Source organism: Leuciscus leuciscus, assembly GCF_965113295.1.
Source record: "Leuciscus leuciscus genome assembly, chromosome: 5".
NCBI classification, from domain to species: Eukaryota; Metazoa; Chordata; class Actinopteri; order Cypriniformes; family Leuciscidae; genus Leuciscus; species Leuciscus leuciscus.
The window spans coordinates 7,634,260-7,653,922 of NC_138729.1; the positions used below are offsets into that span (position 1 = coordinate 7,634,260).

At 36.9% G+C, this 19,663-nt stretch overlaps 2 protein-coding genes across 2 annotated transcripts; one reads left to right on the forward strand and one right to left on the reverse strand.

The window, feature by feature from the left end:
- Nucleotides 1-1,967: 1,967 nt before the first annotated feature.
- On the reverse strand, nucleotides 1,968-10,586 carry zfpl1 (zinc finger protein-like 1). The gene is made up of 8 exons (XM_082170998.1): nucleotides 10,435-10,586; nucleotides 9,938-10,046; nucleotides 9,388-9,499; nucleotides 8,996-9,189; nucleotides 8,317-8,392; nucleotides 4,650-4,811; nucleotides 3,954-4,077; nucleotides 1,968-3,683 (listed from the first exon to the last, which is right to left on the reverse strand). The coding sequence occupies exons 2-8, from the start codon at nucleotides 10,037-10,039 to the stop codon at nucleotides 3,497-3,499; spliced, it is 957 nt and encodes a 318-aa protein (XP_082027124.1). The 5' UTR covers nucleotides 10,040-10,046; nucleotides 10,435-10,586; the 3' UTR covers nucleotides 1,968-3,496.
- Nucleotides 10,587-10,791: 205 nt separating this feature from the next.
- Nucleotides 10,792-18,956, forward strand: rwdd2b (RWD domain containing 2B). The gene is made up of 5 exons (XM_082171010.1): nucleotides 10,792-11,314; nucleotides 13,306-13,577; nucleotides 13,671-13,738; nucleotides 17,478-17,843; nucleotides 18,482-18,956. The coding sequence occupies exons 2-5, from the start codon at nucleotides 13,383-13,385 to the stop codon at nucleotides 18,720-18,722; spliced, it is 870 nt and encodes a 289-aa protein (XP_082027136.1). The 5' UTR covers nucleotides 10,792-11,314; nucleotides 13,306-13,382; the 3' UTR covers nucleotides 18,723-18,956.
- Nucleotides 18,957-19,663: the final 707 nt, after the last annotated feature.

Genomic DNA, 19,663 nt, shown 5'->3' on the forward strand with positions numbered 1-19,663 from the left:
ATTCAATTCCTCCGTCCTCCTTTTCTTTCCTTGCAGCCTTCCCTCATATCCTACAGGGGGAGGAGCTGAGACGCGAGGAAAGGAAACGAGGATGCACCAATAAAAAAATTAGAAGCACCCAAGGATGCACAAATAAGAAGTGAGGAGCCCACTGAAGCTAAGCTGGGCTGAGGCTGGTCAGTACCTGGATGGGAGACCTCCTAGGAAAACCAGGTTGCTGCTGGAAGAGGTGTTAGTGAGGCCAGTAGGGGTAAATAATGCATTGCAATATACAATATACAGTACAGAATGTGCATTTTATTCATTCATTCTTTTTATTGCTTTAAACATAAATAGCATTGTTCACAAGTTTACACGTACAAATAATCAGATAGAGTAAAAGAGAATGCGTATTTGGCGTGCTGGCGGGGGAGGGCTCCGAGCTTGGAATGTGGCCTGAACCCAGAGTTCTCCCCCGTATCCCTGGCTGGGATAGGAACTAGTCGAGAGTGAGGAGTCAGGGTGGAGGAGGAATGCAGAAAAGACTGTCGAGGAATGGAGGTGAGTCGGCTTTATATACAGTATACTGTATATATAGGCCTCCAATCGTACTGATTGGGTAGATCATTTGAACGTGCTCCTCCCGACCTTTGTTAAAACATCATGTTTTGCAAAACCATTCCTGCACATCTAACAAACAGCACTGATCTCCTTTTGTTTCGAGAGATACATAATTCAAATGAAACTACACATGCAATTCAACTCAATTTTCAAGACAATACATTTAAAAATAAATGGATTCAAAACTATGTGTCATTAAACTTCTAGAATCTAGATTCATCATCTAGATATTGATCATCTTAGCACAGGTAAATCAGAATGTTTATTGTGTTTCTGTGACAGTTCAGGTTCAGGCTGAAGTTCAGGCTCTTCCACTTGACCAGTTTTGTTAGCACTTTGTCAGATCTGGGATTAATTCTTTCAAACACAGTTGCTTTTTTGCTCCATGTGTTTGCATTAATTCTCACTATGGGCTCCGTAGAGGTGGGAGTATCATAATAATATCTCTTTTGTTTACATTTTTAGCTTTTTTCTCTGCTTCAGACCCTTGTTTAGTTCAGTCTGAGAAAAATATGGAAGGGTGGTACATCTTACGATCCATTAACAGTTCAGCTGGCGATACACAACAGTCCAATGGGGAAGTGAGGTATGGATCTGACCCATCATCCACAGCTTTTCAGTGAAGTCATTAGAGGGTGTGCCTTCCCTTTTCTGCCTTTTCGCGTGTGCATGCAATAGACTGGAAATTACACGTTGGAATTTGTACTGCTTTGCAAATTGCTGGAACTCCTATTGTAACATGGCCTATTGTCACGATTCCTGATTTAGGAATTCTGTCTCTGGCTTGTGGTTTTATCACATTACTGGCTGTTGTTCCTGCCAGTAAAGCCTTCTCATTGATAATCTATCACCAACTGATGAATTTCCCATTCAAATGAAAGGGATTGGTGCCAAACTTCTCCCAAGCTTCAGAAGTTTAAGATAGCTTGTATTTTAGTTTTCTCAAGCCTTGACACCTTATCCATAGTCACTCATGAGTTATAGTCAATTCTTTTGAATTCTGGGCAAAACATTTCTCAGTCTGGCATTGTGTTGCTCTAAAGTGGAATCCCTGACTGTGACATTCACTGGGACCACAAGTGCAACCCTTCAAGGGGAACCTAAAAAGTCTTAAAATGATTTAAATGACTCCAAGATGATATTTCAAGGCCCTTTTATCTTGGATGTACCTCTGGTACTTCTGCTATAACATTAATTAGAAAAAATATTTTAATAAATAATTTAATTAATGTTGCACAACTTTGTTTTTAGTGTTTCTTTTTTTAAACTTTAAACCAAGTATAAGAAGAAAAAAAAAAGTGGTTTTGCAATACCAATACATTGAGGTAATCACTCAAAACAAAACAACCTCCATTGTAACACTTGAGATGGATTGACCCAATAATGTATATTATGACAAAAGTGGCAATCCATGAACACAGAGAAGTATATTGCAAAAAAAAATAAACATGTTATAAAGTTGAACCACAACCAGAGATGATGTAAATATTATGGTAGGCACTCCAGTAAGCAATCACTGTAGGGAAAACCCAGATGATCGCTTTCTTGAGATACAGTTGGAGCTGAAGGATAAAGTCAACCACTAAATGCTGTTAATTACTGCTACAGTCAAGAAATGCAACAAGGATATTTGAGAATGGCAAATAATATCAATGTTTATCTCCAGATACATATGAGCTTTGGGTTGCTGGGGTGAGTTTTGCAAACATATACAGTACACTTTAAATTCTTCTGTACAAAGGCTGTTTGTGTGAATCTGTCAAGAACATGTTCGGGTCATATTTCAGATCAAAAGAAAATGATAAATATCTTTCTCTAAAGAATATAAATATAATAATTAAGTATAATTTGCATAAGAACAAAAATATCCATTTCTGAATTCTCAGTAGTGAAAAAAATTATATAATTTAAATTGTACAGTACATTAAAGTAGTTTTGTAGGTATGCATTATCGTATTTATAGTACTGCATTTAATTTGTGCTGATTAAAAAGTTTGTGTTCAGACATGATGATTTCCATTACTGTATTGAGTCCTTTTTTTCATAACAGTAATGGAAATATAGAGACCACATAGTTGTTATTTTAATAATGTCACAATGTAAAAAAAACAACAACAAAAAACACAATAGGCTTCAAATAGAAGCCCTAAAATAGGCTTCATTTCTGTAATTCAAAATATAATTTTTGAATGAAATATGGCCCAGACACTTCATTCACCAAGTACAGTTTGCATCTGTCTACTTAAAGCTATATCTACTAAAGCATTTTGCAATTTGCCAACCAAAACCATTTTCTAAATGCTTTAGTAAATCAGTTTTACAGTCCATACAATCCACTGCAGAGAGATCAGCAAAAGCCTATTCACAGGCAGGGGTCTAACTGAATCAGAAATGTATAAAAGGCAATCAACTATTTTTTTTTAAAAAGACGGAAAAAAAAAAAGACACCTCATAACCATGTATACTCAGAGAAGCAATAATCTCACCAATTCCATGTGTGATCCTAATGAGTTCTGTGCATATTATAAGAAATAATGAAAGATTTCAGAACAATGACATAAAACCTTTGATCCCAATTTTAAGAAGGGTATGCCAGGGAGAATTACAGAACTGAACGAAACACAGTTGCACACACTTTTATAGAGCCTATATCATCTCACTCAAGAGAAACAGGAGATTTGTTGTGCAACAACTTCTTGACCATCTCCATCTTTATCTTCTCTCAAGTTGACCACTAAGTCACACTTTCCTCGCACAATCCAAACAGCAGTATCTTCACACTAGTCCCAGAATCTTGAGGAGCATTCCTTCTCCAGCATTTCCAGTTCACGGTTTACCAGTAAAGTCAAACTCCACGCTGAATCCACACATTGAGCTTTATCTGGAAGTTGATCCGTTACATGTTGCCTACCCTGATGTTGGGATTCAGCATGGGATCCAGGTTCGGGTCTGACTCAGCAGAGGCCCGACCCAGTTTAGCCATGATGATGATGAGGGTGAAGAAACCAATCACTCCAACTAACAGCAACATGAAGATTCGCTGTTTCAGTGTGAGGGCCTTTTTCTTAGGGTTACTACGATTCCTAGGAAAAAGAATAAATGCACACAAGCATATTTGTAAATATTATGAAAATATTTTTTTTTTTTTACCATAGTAAATTTAAATCAATTAAATTAGTAAAATAGTTGTGATTAGTAAACAAATATTTGCATGGATTTACATGTACTAGTTGTAAAAAAAAAAAGCTGTCAAAACTGCCAGTGAAAATATATTACAGCATACGACAAATAAGATAAGGCCATAGCAAACATTTGCAATAAATGAATTTGAGCCACAGACTGAGGACACTCACTTTAGGACCTGTGCAAACCAGCTAAGGGCAGGCCGTCTGCGGTATTTATCATCATCAAAGTCAATCTGCATCACTTCACTGTTTCCTGAATCCCTTGTGTCGTACACCTTTCTTGGGGAAGTAGCTGAGAAGATGCATTGCAAGAAATCAACAAAGAATATATCAGAGACTATACTTTGTCATACAAGTACAACACACTACGTGAGATACTATATCCCACAATGCAATGCAACCAAGTTCCATTTCCTGAGTGACAAATAAATACATCATATGTGATTTTAAACCTGTTGTTCTTGACACATCATGTGATTGAGCTGCCGAAGTGGAATAATTTAATGACTTTTTTTTTTTTTTATGGTCAAAAAGTTGATCAATAACATTGGATCAATAAATCACTCACATCTTTCACTGTATTAAACATTCCAAGTAGTAATGTGACAAAGAGTGACACAAAGTATTCTACTGTCTGAAATTTGCACATGCATTGTTTATTTTTGCAACAATTATTTCACATAAAGTATGCATTATTTACTGCATAGTATGCAGTAAACCAGTATTCTAGTCTGAGCACAATAGTCACAACACAATTTAATCACAATTTGTATTTTATTTCTGTAGCAAGATTGTATAAAATAAAAAATGAATTTGTTAAATAGTTACATATTCATGCTACAGTACGTCAGTGCTGGAGGATACCTGTGTTAATAGTGACTGTGTCGGTGGTAGAGGTGGTGCTCATATTGATGACAGAGTGTTTCTGGACACTCAGTTCTCCATTATTGTGGATGTGCTCCACATCCTGATGGGGTGGTAGGCTGGTGAGTGTGGGGTTTGACATCGTTATATCCACTGCAGGGGCTAGAACACAGATATGTTGATTAAATTAATTTGAAGAATGTTTGAATAATTAGCTTCAGTACTTTTTTTATACCATGGTCTGTCTCAATACTCAAGTCTGATTGGTAGGAAGGTGTGCAATACAACCTTTCTTTCTTCTGCTAAACACAAAAGATATTTTGAAGAATGTCGGTTGATGGGCCCCATTGACGTTTTTTTTTTTATATACTATGGAAGTCAATAGAGCCCATCAACTCTTTTGTTACCAATATTCTTCCAAAGATCTTCTTTTGTGATCAGCAAAAGAAAGAAATTCATACAGTTTTGGAACAACTTGAGGGTGAATAAATGTTGACAGAATTTTAATTTTTTGTGAACTATCCCTTTAATTCACAGTTTGCGCTGCTCACCCAGCCCCACAACTTTTATTAATAAATCAACTTCACTATTGAATCACTAAATTAGCAGCAAGGAGGTTGTCTGTGTTTAAGTAGTTAAACTCACAGCTTCATTGTTAGTAGAGAGCCGCTTCACAGACGCAGGTAATGTATATATAAGTATACAAGTATATAAATGCACATAGACAGTATCTCACAAAAGTGAGTACAGCCCTCACATTTTAGTATATCTACTCAAGGGACAATACTATAGAAATGAAACTTGGATATACTTTAGAGTAGTCAATGTAGGCAACAAAAGTGCTTACACCCTAAGTGATAATCGCTGTACGTCGTTTAACCATGCAAAGTCACATGTCCTATTCATCATGTTCATGTTTTTGTCTGCTTGACAGGACCATACAAATTTATATATCTTGTATTAGAGCAGTTAAAATTTGTGCTTTGAGAACAATTCTCTCATTCTGACTACTGGATGATCAACATGGCACCTCATGGCAAAGAACTCTCTAAGGATTTGAGAATTAGAATTGTTGCTCTCCACTAAGATGGCCTAGGCTATAAGAAGATTGGTAAAGCCCTGAAACTTAGTTACAGTACAGGCCAGGGTCATACAGAGGTTTTCCAAGACGGGCTCCACTCGTAACAGGCCTCGCAAGGCTCAATCAAAGAAGTCGAGTCCTCGTGCTGTGTGTCAGGTGCAGAAGCTGGCTTCAAAAAACAGACGCATGAGTGCTGCCAGCATTGCTTTAAAGGTTGCAAAGCGGAAGGTCGGCTTGTCAGTGCTCAGACCATACGTCACACACTGCAACAAGTCGGTTTGCATGGCGGTCGTCCCAGAAGGAAGCCTCTTCTGAAGCTGGCTCACAAGAAAACCCACAAACAGTTTGCTGAAAGCAGCCTGTCCAAGAGCATGAATTACTGGAACCATGTCCTGTGGTCTGATGAGACTAAGATAAACTTGTTTGGCTCAGATGGTGTCCAGAATGTGTGGCGATGCCCTGGTGAGGAGTACCAAGAAAATTGTGCCTTGCCTACAGTCTGGGGCTGCATGAGTGCTGCTGGTACCGGGGAGCTGCACTTCATTGAGGGAAACATGGATTCCAACATGTACTGTGACATTCTGAAGCAGAACATGATGCCCTCCTTTCAGAAACTGGGCCGAACGGCATGATAACGACCCCAAACACACCCCCAAGATGACAACTGCCTTGCTGAGGAAGCTGAAGGTGAAGGTGATGGAGTGGCCAAGTATGTCTCCAGACCTGAACCCTATTGAGCACCTGTGGGGCATCCTCAAGCGGAAGGTGGAGAAGCGCCACATGTCTAACATCCAGCAGCTTAATCCTCCATTCCATGCCTAGGAGGATTAAGGCAATGCTTGATAACAATGGTACTCACACAAAATATTGACACTTTGGACACAGTTTTGACATGTTTACTTAGGGTGTACTCACTTTTGTTGCCAGCTATTTTGACAATAATGGCTGTATTTTGAGTTATTTTCAGAGGACAGTAAATATATACTGCTATACAAGCAGCACATTGACTATAAAATATATATCCAAGTTTAATTTCTATAGTATTGTTCCTTGAGAAGATATACTAAAATGTTTGCTGAAATGTGATGAGTGTACTCACTTATATATATATATAAATCATTATATGAATAGTTATGGCAGTCTTAATTTCTTAACCATACAGTTTTTTTTTTTTTTTGGCAGAAAACAAGACCTTAAAGCCACAATATGTAACTTTTTTGCTTTAAAAATAGCAAAAATCACTATATCTATGTTATATATATTTTTTTTTTGTGTACTTACATTATCCCGACTGTTTCCAACAACTTTCAAACCAGGAGAAATTTGTAATTTAATTCGAGAAACGTCCCGTTTCTTTATTTCCGTTTTGTCGCCGTCAATGGCGTCATATCCGCGTTGTCCCTGGTTTCCGCTCGAACTGCCATGGCAACCAGAGCTATGAACCAGAGCCCTCTGATAGTAACCAAAGCGACTGACGGTAGTTCGCAATGTCTATTTGCACGCTGTTGTTGTTTCGTTCAAACATTATGGACCATGGCAAGCAGACTTTGGATACAAAAGGAGAACTAAAACGAGAATCAATATCAGCGCGGTGTTTTCGAGATGCCTAGAGCTCCCATAGACAGTATATAAACGAGAGCTCCACGTCCGAGACTTCGACCGCTTCTACATGTACTTTATTAAACAGGTGAGCACATTTACATAAAACTAATCAATGTTATATAGCTCAACATGATGAAATGTTAGAATATGATCTGTATGTTATTCTAATGTTGATCTAGCTTACTGCTAGTCTCATACAGACAAACTAACACATACATTTCAACACATTCAAATGCAGTTTAGTGTGATAGTGTAATGTTAGACCAAGTGAAACAACGCTGCGTTACCTCACAAGTTTAATTTGTCTAATAAACTGACCTGTGACTGTGAGTAGTAATTCTGCACTCGCGTGTAACGTTAGTTCGGTAGAATGAAATGTCCATATTCCTTATGCGGGACTCGTGTGGAGCTGATAGCTGTCTCTTAGCAATCCCGAACTGCTTCATATCACAGTCATGATAAAAGCATCGATGTATTCAGTCATCCATAAACATTATTAGATCCATAGATTAGATCAGTCGGCTTGACGTTGACGACAAGATCCATAATTCTTAGCAAATGTTGCGTCATCAAACTACGCCTTTGTTATTGTAAATAGGTTAGCGACCCCTAGTGGCGTAAAATTCCATACTGTACGTTTAAAGCTTTTCTTTTGTTACCAACACAACAGCTGTGGAAGATGGTTAAGCAAGCCCTTTTAGTGCTGTCAGAAGCAAACCACGCACGAAATATGCATGAAATAGGGAAATGCAAATAAATAACAAAAACAAAAACACATCCCTGATGAATATTTGTATTTGACATCAATTCTAAGTACTGACCAGTAGGAGTGTTTTCCACAAAATGATTATAGTAAAATATATATTTCTCTAATCTTCCATGACATTTCCGTGACTGGAAAACTGCATCACAGATTTCCAGGTTTCCCAGGATGTGTGGGAAGAACCCTGCTAAAAATGTAAATTACAATTATGAAAAACTCACTCTCAAAAGTTGACCATTCAGAGTAACACGTAACATCATGTGTTGAGGTTTCCTCCCTCTCTGGTGGGTCTTCAATCTGGACAGAAAGAAGTCCAGATGCAAATGCAAATTAATGGTCAAATCCGTGTTAGCCCTTAATGTTGAAAGACAAATGTCTTGATAAGGATAAGGTAAGATTTACTCTAAAAGTTTGCTGTTAATATTTATTATATCTTCAAATTCGGTTTGTCCCGTATTTTCATGTTACATTCAGTGCCAATAGGCCTTTAAATCTGTGTGATTATTTTGACAAGTCACTCAATCCTGCTCAATTAATTAATTCAATTTTAAACCAATTTAACTAAATTAAAAGTCTCACTGTCCTTCTCCAATCTTATTTTAAAATATCAATAAATCTAATGGCTAATGCTTGATCTACAGTCTTAAATATTTAAAATTGTAGATGCACTTCATGAAAGTGAATGAAAGAACATCCACAATGTGCAGTGCTGGAATCTAGACAAAGTGTCCCTAAAGAAGCTTAAATATACAATCATTTTATTACATAATTCCTTTAAATTGGTGGAAATGCTGATTATTTACCATCACTATTTATCTACTATATAACTCAGGTGTGGAAAAAGTATGTGTGTCTATAGTTGTGAAGTGGTGTATCATAACTGATGGCATATTTCCTCACCAGCGGAAGGCCCAGTCCTGCTCTAGCCCAGTTGACGGAGGACAGTAGTTCTCTCAGCATGTCTGCAATAGGACTGGCCAGGTTTGGGGGTGGAAACACAGGACCCTGGCATGTTGGGCACTGGTACCCAGCAGGTGCCGTGTAGAGAGGCTGACGGGCAGCCAACTCATTCAGACATGACCAGTGGAATAAATCTGGCATGGTAAATAATGAAATGTAATTGAAATGATAAAATAATAATCCCAATAATAAAGTCTATTCCAGAATATACCAAATAAAAGCCACACCAATGAAGAAATTCATATAGACTACTGTGTAAAATGCGTCATTACTTTTTCTGAACTTCTGACTCTGAGTTCACTAGAATAGATTATATCTCTGTAGCTTCTCACCATAACAAACTAGTCGAACCGTATCCTGGGAATCTAAGGGCTGGCTGCACAGGCTGCAGTTGGAGTTGTAATCGCTGTCTTGTAGCCACTGCAGGTATGACTGTACAATGCACTGTACAAATAAGAGTAACAGGAAACAGAAGTGTGTTTATCTGTGTATAAATCTTCCAAATGCATTGTTTATTCTTCCTAAAGGGATAGTCAACCCAAAAGTTAAAATTCTGTCATCATTTCCTCACCCTTTGTCTCATTCCAAACCTTTATGCATTTCTTTTTTTTCTGCAGGAACAAGACTTTTAAGAATTTGTAACCAAATAGGTTTGGTTTCCAATGACTTCCATTATATATATTTTTTACCATACAATAGAATTCAACAGTAACAAACCTTTTTCATTACCAACATATTTTTAAATGTATCTTCTTTTAAGTTCCACTGAAGAAAGAAAGGTTTGGCACAACATGAGAGGGAGTAAATTATGACAGAATTTTTATTTTTGGGTGGACTACAGCTTTTCAATCATGTATTTTAACTGAATATGAAAGCACTCACCTTGTTGTGATTGGATACAAGACAGTGCTCACACACGTTGACACGATGTTCAAAGCAGAACAGGTTCGTTACCTTCCTCTTAGGACACTTGCACAAACCCATGATCTCCCTGTCGAGCAAAACATCCATATATAATTATCCAGAATCCATAAATTAAGTCGAGTACAATAAATTAGAATTGATTCGAGAGCTCATTCTAAATACTCTTAAAAATATGCATTTTAAATATAAAACTTTTTTACTATGCAGCTCTTCTCGGCACTTAATATACTGTATTAATTCACAATGTCTTTTTTTTTGTAATTAATATATATATATATATATATATATATATAAAGTGTGCCATTATTTAGTAAAATACCGTCACACCCAAAGTAAATGTAAACATTACCGAGCTGACAGTGACAGTCCACGGATGGTTAACGTTAGCTGCTCGACTGTATCAAACTTCCCGCAAACTAATCAACATTCTAATAGTGAAACAATATTATATTTACCTGAAAATATCAACGGAAATTCCCAGTCAACCACAAGCTGAAGCAAATAACAACACTCTCGAATACTTTCCTCAATATTTTTTTAACATCTCGTCAGATTGCTTTTTTGCCACGTCTCTTCCGCTACCGTCGCAGAGCAATGGCGTCACTAAACACCAACCATCAGTGTCGCATTACAACTATTTCGTATCTATATTTTAATTTGTGAGTTTTTGATCAGTCCTGGCTATTTTATATATTGATTTTGTTTTAAATATCGTCAGCCAAAACGTACCGAGATTTCCACACAAAAAAGCCAATACTCTTATTTTGAAACTACCCTGAATCCAAATGCAGGCATTTAAAATGGGAGGAGGCCTATCACTCTGGGAGTGATCGTAGTAGGATTTGTATGGATACCAGGCAGCTCATAGGTGGAGGGGAATGCTGGTGAATTTGTTTAAGATTCAGGCAAATGTGGGGGAGATTGGAATTAAGTATTAAAAGAAGGGATGAATCAATAATTGCAAGTCAGTAGACTTAGGATTGAATGACAATTTTGACAAAAGCATCCTGCAGGGAAATGTAAATTCAATGAACAAGAAACAGCTGAGCACAAATTAATATAATATCGTTAGGAAATTTACTGGCTAAAAATATGGAAAAATCCCTATGAAATATGTAGTTTGGGGATTCTTCAAAACATTAGGAGTCGAATGGTGGCGGTAATGCACCTAAAGGTCTGCCAACCGCCAATAAAAAGAAAAGAAGAAGAAGAAGTAGGAGTGAGCTGAATTCTGAACATTGGACGGCATCAAGAAGCTGGGCGAATATGCGAGCTTTTCCCTGTAAGTTGTCCACAGGATAAATCACGAAAGGACCGTGACAGGTCCCGAAAAAGGTATGGATAAAGCCCTGTGTCCGTTTCAGAACTTTGGGCACTTTTCTACTTCACGTATTGATGCGTGCATGTGTTTGCGTGCATTATGACAGATGAAGTAGATTAGATGCAATATTTTTAACCCTAACCATAACTTTTCATTCTATACTTTATGCATCGCGTAATACAACGTCGCATGTAAAAAAAAAGTTCAACGTATAATAATATGCTTATATAAATACCAATACAGAGAAGTCTATATTTTGTTTTTATCATTTTTATTTTGGTGAGTATGAGTCGACAGAACATAACATAAGTTATAAAACCATTGATGTGTGAGCAGTAGTGCAACTGAACAAAAGTGCAACTGTGGCAACAAGTCAGCTGCCTAAGCTGTTAAATCCACGAATAAGAAGAAAACAAGATATGTGAGCAAACTGCAGGTTTGGGGCACTGGATCTAAATACAGTAGCCTACTATATACCTGCCTCAGTATTTCAAACAATATAAAAACAACAGGACATTCTAATAAGATAAAAATTAATAACGTGCCTTAATGCAACTAAGACAGTAATTTTAAAATATGAAATTAAATATTAGAGCTGCACAATTATGGGTATCGAGAATCACTATTTTTGTTTGTTTAAAATAGAGATCACAATCTCTCTCGATTCTTAAAGGGATAGTTCACTTTGAAATAAATTTTTGGTATGTTTTAGCTTACCTCAAGGGCATCCAAGATGTAGGTGTCTTTTTTTCCGCAGTAGTTTCAATTTTTATATTTTTAGGTCAAACCGTTCTTGTCTGTCAGTCATATAATGCAGGTCGATGGTCACTGTCTCAAAACACAAGCACAGAGTCCAAATTAAATTAAAACAGTATTTATATCGTTTTTACCTCTTATACGCAGCCATGTCGAAGTGATCTGATCTGACGTGTATGCAGACTGGTGCATAGATATATACACTAGATGTCGCCTTAAAGACATTCGTTCCAATGAACTGCTGTAGACAAGGCGACATCTAGTGTGTATATATCTATGCACCAGTCTGCGTACACGTCAGATCAGATCACTCGGACATGTCTGCGTATAAGAGGTAAAAACGATATAAATACTGTTCGTTTTCTCACACAAACCGCTCGTTTCGTGTCTTAGGCCATCAATGTGTACTTACGATGGGGAATTGTTTAATTTGGACGACGGGGAATTGTTTTAATTTGGACTCTGTGCATGCTCTTTGAGACCGTGACCATAGACCTGCATTATATGACTGACAGACAAGAACGGTTTGACCTAAAAATATCAAAATTGAAACTACTGCGGAAAAAAAGACACCTACATCTTGGATGCCCTTGAGGTAAGCTAAAACATACCAAAAATTAATTTCAAAGTGAACTATCCCTTTAATAGACAAATATACAAATAACATGTTCTGATAAACTTAATTGCAGTCTATAAAAAAAAAAAAATCAATTAGATATTTTTTTATAAATCGGTTTGAATGAATCAGTGACTCACTCCTAAAGACTTCACTTGTTGTTTCATTCAAGTTTTTGAACGAATAGAATATCTTGAATGAATGATTCAATAAATACATTTTTTTTAACTGTCACTTGTCGCCACCTACCGGTGTTACGGTGTAATTGTTACATTCTTTTTTTAAGAAAGTGAAAGTGCCGTGATTTGTGCCGAGGGATTTCTACTGTCTTGATGCATTTTAGGCATTTTCTCTATAATAGTTTTCTATGTAAAAAGCTTAGTTAACACATTGCGTTCATATTCTGGGTGCATCAATTTGCCTGTATAATGCATTATCTATAAGATGTATAATGAATTTGGTCTTTAAATATCACTGTTTTAGTATATTACTTATAACAAAACTGGTGAAAATAACTGGCCTTTCAAGGTGGGGAAATTCTATTAGGGTGTGATCTCGCGTGAAAATTTTATCATGAATTATGCTTGCATCCATTCTAACCACTAATTCTATTTTTATTTTATTTTTATATAGTCTTGGCAGAAGTATGTGATTGTGAACAAATATTCTGCAAGTACACTGGATTTGAGTTTGATACAAATGTTGGAAATATGACTTGCTCAGAGGAAGCAGAGGCACAATTTGCAGAGATAGAGCTGCTATTAAGCATGTTTCCAAGTGAAGAAGAGTTACAAGTGGATGAGCTCTCCCATGCAGAGCTCAGGGCTTATGTGGAGGGCTCAGCTCATACTCCCCCCAGTTCCAGACCACAATTCAACATCAAGCTGAAGGTGGAGAACCTTGCAGTAAGTGTGGGAAATACATTCAAATGCTCTCTTCTTCATCATTAATTTTAATTTGATCATTTAATTCATGTCTATCTTTTTTTTTCCTCATAGGTGAGCATTACATTGTTGTGCACCTACCCAGCTGACTACCCGAAAGTGTTGCCAGATATTACTGTCAGGTATTTAAATATTTTGAGTTTCCAATTAATATTTTTCATAAGCTGTTTTTATTGATTGTTTACTCAGTGACGTACTTGAATACACACTGACAGTTCCTATTGGACTTTCTATGATAATTTGATAATAGTCCTGAAGGATTCTAGTGGGATCAAACCCAGACAGCAACATAGTGTCGGCCTACATCTGGTACGTCTGGAATCCATGTGTACCAGATGTGGGCCGGATCTGGGCCGACACTATAGGCCGATCTTTTGTGACGTCATTGTTTATGTTTGTCGCGTTGCATCATGGGAATCGTGTGGCAGGAAACACCGCTAGATACCTCTAATTTGATTGTTTTGCATGTTTGGAGGAGGATTTAGAGAAGAGGATGGTTCACTCTTGCTGTGTGGTCGATTGTACGGCTCGTTGGGGGCCTGATAAAAAGTTTTTTCGAATTCCCTCCGAAAAGGATCGCGAAAAACGAAAGAAATGGTTGCGTGCAATTAGGCGATTGAACCTGGACGCTCCGAAGAAAGCCTGGATTCCTGCAGCTAACGTTACTGATCGAGTTTGTGAGGCTCATTTTGTTCATGGTAGGCCTAAGTCTAGTGACTATGTATTTATAGAAGATTGAATAAAAAAATAAATAAAACTGAGTCAAATCAACCGAGTCATATGTTTTCGCGTTCTGATTCAGGTGTCCCAAACCGCGATCCACAGCACCCAGACTATGTTCCTCACATCAAAATGGGCTATTCTGGATCGCAAAACTTAAAAGCAAAAGAAAAGGCTGTTCTAACCTCTGCTTTTAGCACGATCACTGCTTTCTGTTTGGCAGAAAAGATCGGCCCAACTTTTTGAAAAAACAAAATAATCATAGGCCTCCAGACTTTTGAAAGCCTTTAATCTTTCATGAGTGAAGGGTCCAGGGGTTTCTATTAAATAAGAATAAATGTCTCCCCAGCAGATTGGTGGCCAAGACACGGGCAAGTCGGACCAACGTTTTTTGTCATCCCAGATCTCATATGGGCTTTGAATAACTTCGATTTTGTCACCAATACAAATTTTGAGCTTCTCTCCAAACCTCCTCCGGTCTTCAGATGTTAAAGTGCTTATATATTGTGGATTTCGCCCGCTAACTCTCTTGAAAGTGCTCGTCGCGTCTTTACTGCCCGCAATACTGTTTGTTTTGTTGCCACACAACCACTCGCGCATGCGTACAAAGATGTCAACAAAGATCCTCCTATACCCTCTGGGAATAAGTGTTCAAAAGTGAAATAAATTAGTACTGAATTAAACTTAAATCGGTAACACTTTACAATAAGGTTTCATTAGTTAACATGAACTAATGATGAACTGCACTTCTACAGCGTTTATTAATCTTTGTTAATGTTAATTTCAACATTTACAAATACATTATTAAAATCAAAAGTTGTATTTGTTTCCATTAGTTAATGCACTGTGAAGTTACATTAACAAACAATGAACAGTTGTATCTTTATTAACTAAGGTTAATAGAATCGAGTTTTCAAATTTGCTAAAATTATTTTCTTAATTTCTTTTGTTGTCCTCCAGTAATATTTTGTCCAATTGGGAATAATAATAGCCACCTGGGTACATAGAGAGTTTTGAAAATCCCTTTGATTGATTTTAACCATTAGGTTTTCAAGGTTTAAAATTTTGAACATCATCCTTGTAAATGCTTGATTATTTTTTTCTTAGAACGTCCAGTGTGATTTAAAAAAAAAAAAAATGAATGAATAATATGACCTTTAAATGACCTGGATTCGCTGTGACCTGGATTCGCTGGAAGCACACGTAGAAGTACTCATGATAAGAGCAAGAACATTTATGAGTAAAAACCATAGACTGTAAAACAAATATGGACGTAGTGTCCGTGACGTCACCCGTGGGTTTCTGAAGACCGTTTTTGAAGCCTAAAGTGGGCGTAGCCGACCATCGCCATCTTGGCAGCAACAGGACATTCACGAATTTATTTATTTTTACAGTCAGACAATTAGCTGAGGTAACGTGACGGCTAACAAACAGCAGACAAACGGCTAATGATGACTAATGACCACAGCAGCGGGAATCCACCTGTCACTCAAAAGTGGACACCCTTAATTATGCAGAAATTGAAGGCTTAATATAATTTAAACGGATGAGTTATAAAAAAAAAATCACCCCCCTCACAGTTGTCATGAAGGGCAAAATTTGCTGTATAGACCACGCAGTAAAAAAGCCACTTTTTGCTCCAGGCTGTAAACATGTTTTTTTCTGCTATAAAGTTGGGCATTTCAACATGGGGAGATTCAGATTTGACTCACTTTTGCAGCCAGCCTCAAGCGGCCAGTTGATGAATTGCCGTTTAATTCACTTCCGAGTTGGTTTCAAGAGAGAGACAGGGAGGTTGCGGCTTGGTAAAAACACGAAAGCTAAAAACAATGCAAAAATAAGACATTGATGTTTGCACTAATCATTTCCTCCCAACCACCCTAAATGTAGCTTGAAACAGATTTTTATTCAAACTTAAAATGCGACTACATACAGTAGTAATCATTTCAAATTTTATTTTCATAATGTAAAGATAAGCGTGTAGAATACTGAACTCTGAGGCAATGCGTTTAGCTGTTAGACACCAAACACTAGCTGCGTTTACATGGACACTTGTAATCGGATTGACTGCTCAATCGGACTAAAAAACCTTCATGTAAACCCCTTAATCGATCCGACTGAGCTCGATCCGAATGAAATTTCGATCGGATTGAAAGAGGTGGTTTATTCCTTTTGTTATCCGATCGAGAGGACATGTAAACACTTGATCGGATTGAAAACCGAAACTGAAAGGACTGCGCAATGTGCGCATGTGCAATGATGTTAAATAGCGTAATGATGTATGATGCGCGGAAGAAGCTGTTCTTCCTGTTGAATAAAGTGTCATATAAATAAGTGTCCCGTCATTCTAAAATTCTCATTTCACTCACGCGTCTGTGAAGTGAAGCAGGACAACGCCCCACCAGTCCTTGTTTTGGATTTTCATCCACAGACGACTGCTTTTGGCCGTGGGGAGGGGCATTTTTACTGCGTGATAAATATAAGCAGCACGGCAAAACGGTTAATATGCTCATTGTCTCCAAATCATGACCAGAGGCGGATTAATGATTTTCTTTTGCTGTCATATCATTAAGTTACTTTTTATTAAAGAAAAATATCCAAAAGAATAAATAATAGCAAAAGCCTTTGTTTTACTGTAGCTAATGCAGTAATGCAGTAGTTAATTTTTATTTTAGAATAAGAAAAGATATGTATAGGTTCGTGGAACGATTGGTTGGAATTATATTCATAGCAAAATGTAAGCTAATGCTGCTTAAATATAGTAACAACAGAGGATGTTTTCTGCAAGTGTTTTTTCTCCTCTGACACTCACCAAACAGATTCAGTATTCCTCAAAATTAACAAAAATGCACAATGGAATACAATTACAGAATTGTATGCAAACATGCAATGATTTAAGACATAAAACATACTTTATGGATTTCTCACTTAATCTACCAGTGCCTTTGCTGCTGACCTACGATGATTTAATCTGACAAATCACCACAAATGACTTTACTTTAGTGCTTGAATTTCACTCAAAAATCTAAAATTCACTGATAAAATGTATCTGAATTCCCATTAGGATCCAAGTTATTATAAATATTTCAAATGGATTTCTTCTGGAGTTTTACTAGGATAATAATTTTTTGCCCTTTTCAGATGTTCTGAGCTCACTAGATCCCAGCAGATGCTGCTTCACTCCAACCTCAACACCTACCTGTCTGAAAACTGCAGTGGAGATGTGTGTATTCTGTCTGCTGTGCAGTGGATCAATGAAAATGCACAAGGATATATCAGTAAAAGTGCTCCTGTCTGCGATCCCAAGAAGGAAAATGTTTCAATGCAGTCAAAAGAGACCTTCACTAGACTCTGGATCTACAGCCATCATATCTACAATAAGATGAAGAGGAAGAACATTCTGGAATGGGCAAAGGAGCTGAACCTTTCTGGGTTCAGTATGCCGGGAAAGCCTGGTATTGTGTGTGTGGAGGGTCTGCAGTCTGCTTGTGATGAGTTCTGGGCCAGGTATGAATTGAAATCTAAACCAAATCAATAGGGTCTACTCTTACTCTTTTGTGAACACGCCTTTTGAGTGCAAACTCAAAATACCAAAGATGAGTTTAACACCTAATTTAAAATAGGTTTTGTGTGTGTGACTATACTTGTTAGGTCCAAAATAAGGATCTCATTTTATTATGTTAGGGGCCTGTGTGTGTATGTGTTTCATGGCTGTTTAGATGACTATAAAACATTTCTTGAACTTAGATATATGTTTAAGTGCTTAAATTTGCTAATATAAGTTTGAAAACCCCTGATATAGGCGATCTCCCAAATCCATATAGAGTAGATTTACTTTTAATTTTGATGGTTTAATGTTCTCTGCAACTGATAATTGACCGTACTTTATGGTTGACACAAACAATCTTAATTTAGTTTTCAAATTGTTTTTAAACCGGTCAAAAGTTTGAAGGAGATTTTTTTTAATGTCCCTTATGTTCACCAAGGCTGCATTTATTTGATAAAAAAAAAAAAACAGTAATATTTGTGAATGAAATATTACAATTTAAAATAACTTTTATATTTAAATATATTTTAAAATATATATTCCTGTGATGGCAAAGCAGATTTTTATTATTGGTGCATTTTTTTAAATATATTTTCAGGGTGAAAGTTTTAACATGGAAAAGAATTATGATTCGTCACAGAGAGGATGTCCCTTTGGAAAACAGCTCGATAGAGGAGAGAACTGACTCCCTTCGCAAGTTCACTGGATTTCATGAAGCCATTTTTGACCCTCACGGGACCAGAGGAAACCATATGGACCTTGGACAGCTTTATCAGTTCCTTAATGACAAAGGATGTGCTGATATCTTTCAAATGTACTTTGGGATTGAGGGGAGATAATAGTTTGTCTGTGTCTGTTTGTGTGCACATCATTTCTATTTTTGCCTTATTTTTAAGCTAAATATTGAAAACATTACAAATTTTAAAACAGGAAACCAATTTTATAGTAAAGGCAATGAAATGTGCAATCCAAACACATAAGTAGGGTTGTAGTTCTGTATCACTGTTGTGTCTAAAGGATGCACCTGTCATCAATCCTCAAATTTCTTATCTTCATAAAGATGGTTTATTTCACTGTGCTGTCTTTGGAACTTTTTCTTTTAGCAACTCACTTCAAATGTAGTTTATCGTCCTTTTATGGAACACAATGTTGTTCCGACAGTGTTTTCTCTCTTGGTGCATTAGTGCCTGCCCACTTTTTCAGTGGCGTTGGTTCTGGAAGTATTTTTTCCATTCATTTTTCCCTTTGGGATTTTTAAAAAGTTTCTGTTAAAGTATTATAAGCAATGAACCAAACCAACCAGCTATGAGGTGAATCATAACATCACAAACTTTGATTTAAAGCAAAAAAGTATTTGAAAATTAGACAAAAATGCAAAGGTACAAGACCGTGTACTTAACGGCTTTAGTGAGGAAAAGAACTACAATCCCACGAAGCATTATGAACAAATATTTAAGTATTTTGAGAGCACAGGGAGACTGACTTGATTACATCATTCATAGTGCTTCATGGGAGTGAGCAGAGCTAAAGAGCTCTTTATGCGTGTTTTGCTTGTCGCTGATTGGTGGAATTTTCTGTACAGAAATCACCCTGAAATTATGGGTAATGTAGTTTTTCCACCACAAAATCCGCTGTTAAACGGTCATTTTAGAAATAATTATTTTAGATACCAGTTGCAATATTGCAGGATGATGGCTTCAACAGAAGCAATTACCATCGATTAACAACGTTGTATGTTACAGTAGGGCTGTTTTTAAAAGTTTGGTCAAAGATCAAACTT